At 38.9% G+C, this 5,000-nt stretch overlaps 1 protein-coding gene across 8 annotated transcripts in view; it reads right to left on the reverse strand.

Moving 5' to 3' along the window:
- The window catches only part of nrxn2b (neurexin 2b), a 539,034-nt gene that overhangs the window by 620 nt on the left and 533,414 nt on the right, over positions 1-5,000 (reverse strand). For 7 of the 8 annotated variants that reach the window (XM_060864253.1, XM_060864255.1, XM_060864252.1 and 4 more), the window contains one exon: positions 1-2,494. This exon is cut by the window's left edge and continues 620 nt beyond it. In XM_060864253.1, the coding sequence (XP_060720236.1) occupies positions 1,629-2,494 (866 nt within the window). In that variant the 3' untranslated portion in view covers positions 1-1,628. The remainder of the gene's footprint in view (positions 2,495-5,000) is intronic. The other variant, XM_060864256.1, reaches the window with a different exon arrangement.

Consider the following 5,000-nt stretch of genomic DNA (forward strand, 5'->3'; position numbering starts at 1 on the left):
AAGTTCAAGTTGTACATCCTCATAGAATGAGACTTCCACTTTTCTTCAAGTGTTTTTTTTCTCTCCAAAGTTCACACCGATAGTCTTTCCATCCTTGCTTGCAAACTTGCTGCAGCAGCAAAATTGAGAACATGGTCACCTGCTATGAACTTTCGCATTCCCCACTGCCAAAACACCAGGGACTTGCGGCACATTTTCCTATAAGTGTCTTTTCCCTTTTTTTGTTTATGACAAACTGCAACAGAAATATCGAAAAAAAAAAAAAAAGCCCATAGCATTTCATTTATGTCTACAGTTTTTCTTTCTTTTTCTTTTTTTTTCCTTTCATGGACACTTTGCATTGTGGCTTGTTCCAGAAATGCACAAGGTAAAGAAGGAAACTAAATCTCACTGACGACCTGTTATCACCTCAAAGCAGGGAACAGATATCATCTAACAACTCCCGTTCTATGAGGTTTTCCTCAAGTTGCTCAGTCGTCTATACACTTGTATATTTATATATTTCTAGGGAAGAAAGTCATTTTGCTGCGGTGAGATGTTTCTTGTTCTGGTTTTGCGTATATGATTACATAACCTTTGAAAAGGCTCAACATCAAACCCCCCAAAAAAGTGGTAGATACTGTATCTGCTGGAATGAAGGACAACCTGTGGTTTGGCCTTGGAGTGTTTTTGTGGCAAAACAGCAACCGTGGATGTCGAGATCTCAAATTTCCATGGTTAAACTTGTTGCAACTTTTTTGTTATAGGTATTTTTTAAACTCCACAGAAACTCGACAGGTTATTGTCTCTTTTTCGTTAAGGAATACTACATGCTTGAAACACAGCAGAACTTATGTTGCATCAGCTCCTGAGCACCGAAGACAAGGAGAGGAATTTAAGAGTACAAGCCAAACCAGGAAAGAGAGAATGCGAGAGAGAGAGAGAGAGAGAGAGAGAGAGAGAGAGAAAGGGATTGAATGAGACAAGAGAGAGAAATAAGAATATATGAATACTTGGAGCGGAAAGGGAGGCAGATTTGACACTGAGATGGTTTGGCAGTAATTTGGACTGGCACGACTGTTTGGTCTACATTGTCTCTTAAATATCACCGCCTTTCCAACTTTCATGTTTAACACCCCCAACACTCTAATATTTGTCCAACACTCACTTGGATTTAAGCAGTGCTCATTGAAATGATTCAGATATAGCTAGCCTTTTATATCTTTATAAAGAGAAATCTTTTGGTCTTGGCACATATTGGTGTTGTGACGACAGATTAGGTGATCCTGAAGATTTTGATGACCCAAGACTAGCATGGTATTTACAATGAGCAAAAGTGTGGAATGGGTACAACGGAATAAATCCAATTTGCTTTTACCCAACAGTACGATTGTTATTAGTGATATCTATCAAAAGGTCGAAGGAAAGAAAGCAAGCTCGATCTGTTTTTGTTGCTATTTATGTTATTTCATAGATCTTGTTTGGGAATGGAAACTATAGTTGGGAAGGGTGAATGAGAATGATTGGCAACAAAAAGCAGAACTCTGTTTCCTCAGTATTAAACTCTCTCTCTCTCTCTCTCTCTCTCTCTCTCTCTCTCTCTCTCTCTCTCTCTCTCTGTTCTGTCTCTGTCCCTGTCAGGCCTGAGCTCAAACGTAGTATTCCTTGTCTTTGTTCTTCTTGCTCTTGGTCCCTGTTTTGGTTGTACCAGACTGTTTCTCCTTCACCAGAGTCCCATTGCTCTGCGTGGCTGAATTACTGATGTAGTTGCGGCTCTGGTCCACTTGATAAGAACCTTCGTCTCTGTTCCGATATTTGTACATGGCATACAGGAGGATGAGGATGCACAAGGCAGCTGCCGCGACAATCCCCACCACCATCCCTGTGGTGCTGCTGGACTCCCGGATCACCTCCACTGCACCTGGAGGGCCCCGGTCAGGAGACGAGGGCTCTGCTGTAGGAAAATTGGGAGGGTTGGTTATACCAGGAATGTGCCTGTGCCGCCCGCCATGTTCGGGGTCCCCGGAAGGCTGGACGGGTGGCAGGAGCACTTGATCTCGGGTGTTCATTTTGCCTGCTGGAATATTAGGGCCACTGTTGATATTGGGTTTTAGTCGTGGTGAGGTCGTGGGGGTGGATGGAAGCAGGGGTCGCTGGGAGTTGGGAGGATGCCGAGAAAAGTGGCGATCGCCACGTGGGTTCTCGGCTACCGCCGGAGGAGGTGGAAGCACGGTTCGGTCTGTGACAAGGGGGGAGTTTTTGTAATAGTCCTCGTCATCTGACTCGGTCATCTCGCCCGAGCCATAAGCCGAGACCTCCATGGCCTCCTCACAATCCTCCTGGTCCATTGGACATGGCGCATGGCCATTGGAATGGGACATGGACTCTTTTGTGGTCTCGAGCAGTGTGAGGAAGGGATGGTAGGTAGGGGGTGGAGGGATAACTGGGTACCTTGTTGCGACTGAAGGGGGATCTAGTGAATCCACAGTTATTATGGGCAACACTAATTCACCTCCTAGGATAAGAAAGAGATAGGGTGAGGGGGTAGAGCATTAGTAAAAATCTGAGCAAGCTGTTTTCTAAATTCAAAACAAATCCAAAAACAGTCAAAGAAGAACAAAAGCAACACAGTTAAAACCATTATTAAAACAATATGACTTAGAATGAGGTTAGTTCAAGTTTAGTTAGTGATTTAAAATCTGTTTTAAATGTTAATCTGAATAATCTAAACTCTCTCTTCCCTGAACTTAACGTTAAAAGTACATACAGACAGATACAATTGGCTCATTATGTACAATCTGACTAATCTAATCTAACTTCTAATCCTAAACTACAAGCTACAGAAGCCAAAGTGTTAGTGACGTTATTGTTTCACTAAAATGTGTTAAAACAGTTCTATATACAAACGCCTAACTATCCTACCACTCTCTCTCTTTCTCTCTCCTTTCACAGACTGGATGGGTTAAATAAGATAGCAAACCACATAGTACAGGTCACTTACATCAACAAATTGGCCGCATGATTTTTGCATGAAAAAAAAAATTACAAAAGAAAGCTGTGTAAGATTGTTCTTGGATAGTGATAAACAATGTTCACCCCAATTTTTCAGAGTCTTTAAATCTCTTTAATCAGCCATTAACTGTCTGTTTTTTTTTTCTGTGAAGTATAATCCCTCCTCCCGATAGGCATTATGATGACTGTAGAGGGTTTTTACTAATTACAGTAGTCTATATGCAAATCTTCCAGGTTCAGTTTAGGACAATGAACATTATTGGGATATTGTTCTAATTCATATTCCCACCATATCATTATCCCCCAAAATAATGATCATATCTTTATATGATAAGATCAAGTATATCATTAACATCCATGCAATTTCAGTTTGTCAATAATAAAACTAAGCATCTAACATAACTCTAGTTCTAATACACTTCTTTTTGCAAAATGAACCATATGACATTTAATATGCAAATCATATAATGCAATAATATTAGGTTAATGCATATATTTTCACTTATGTTTAGAATGTAAATCGTATCCGATTATTCTTTTTTCCTCCAAATTTTTGATTAGGTGAATTAGTGTGAACGGAAAATTACACCCAAGAAATTTAATGTGCAGGGAAATATTTTGCCCCATCATGCCCTTACCCCAATACACAGTCCTACGTAATACATTAATATGTTTATTACACTTATATATTTAGCAAAGCCACAAAGGAGAACAAATACAGATATCAGTTAGCAAATGCAGGTTGTAAATATTGAAAGAACTGAAAAAAGGAAACATTAATCAATTCATACAATTTCCAGTTTGTCAAGAATACCCTCCCTCCCCTGAAACACACACACACACCCCTTTCAAAACCAATAATGTGTCCTAGATCTGTACATTTATTATATTTGTGAAAGCAAATACAGGCATCACTGTTACATCTTTGTGCCCTAAGGTTGAAGGCCTTATTTGCCCAGTGATCAAAGCCAATATGAAACAGTTACTGAGTGAATGAGATACAGAACATTTATTCACAGCTTAAACAGACGAATTAATACAAAAACGTATTATCGGGTACTTAAGGGATTAGTTTTTTCATGCAGTCTCCAATAATATGGTTGAAGCATTCACTATAAAAAAAAAAGAACTTTTCGGGTGTAATGAAATAATCCATTTATCAGAGATTACATTATTTGTTACTAAATTATTTGACTATTTACACTTTTTTCTATTAACCCCATGAGCACAAATCAATATCTTGGTTTTATTTATAAAAGCTGTTCCTATTATCCCAAAGACAGAAATTTTGTTGCCATAAGCCAATACAACAGAATAGAACACTCATCAACAGAAAACTGTGGAGACAATCAATATTTTAAGGCCCCGTGTTAATATATCATAGCCATAAATGTACACTGATACAACACACAACTTGATACTTGGCCTAGAGTTAATTATTTGATGGGGACAGGTGGAAAAGGCAATTCACTTCGAAATATATCTTAAAAATAGATCTTAAGAGATGTAGCTTGTGGCCACAAGAAGCTTAAATCTTGGAGTCACCTTATTAAAAAGTAATCTCCCTGTGATTTCGGTGGTGATGCAGTTAACCACTGGTCTTTGTGAGAACTCTGGTTTTCAGAGAAGATTAAGTATACATAGCAAGGCTTAAAAAAGAGGGAGGTATAACTTAATGCAGTAAAATGCCTGTCAGCCTTAGGACACAATATACACAGACTGCCCTCAGTGTGTAGCTGAGCTATAAAGAACAAACAGCTGGTAGTCAGTAATGCGCCATGAAGCACTGTTTGCTGCTAATGTCCTCAAATAACTCTGGCTCAGTTAGATACAGGGTTAATTCAGAAAAAACTCAGAACAGCCAAGGTAAAATAAAAGTTCTTTGTGTCTTACATAATGCATGGATGAATTCTCAATTTTGATTGGACAGATGATGTTGATTATATTTATATACATAACTACCTTTAGGTCCTGCTGTTTATATGCAAGATGTTTTTGGCATTTTAGTA

This window comes from Tachysurus vachellii, chromosome 2, assembly GCF_030014155.1.
Source record: "Tachysurus vachellii isolate PV-2020 chromosome 2, HZAU_Pvac_v1, whole genome shotgun sequence".
Classification (NCBI taxonomy): domain Eukaryota; kingdom Metazoa; phylum Chordata; class Actinopteri; order Siluriformes; family Bagridae; genus Tachysurus; species Tachysurus vachellii.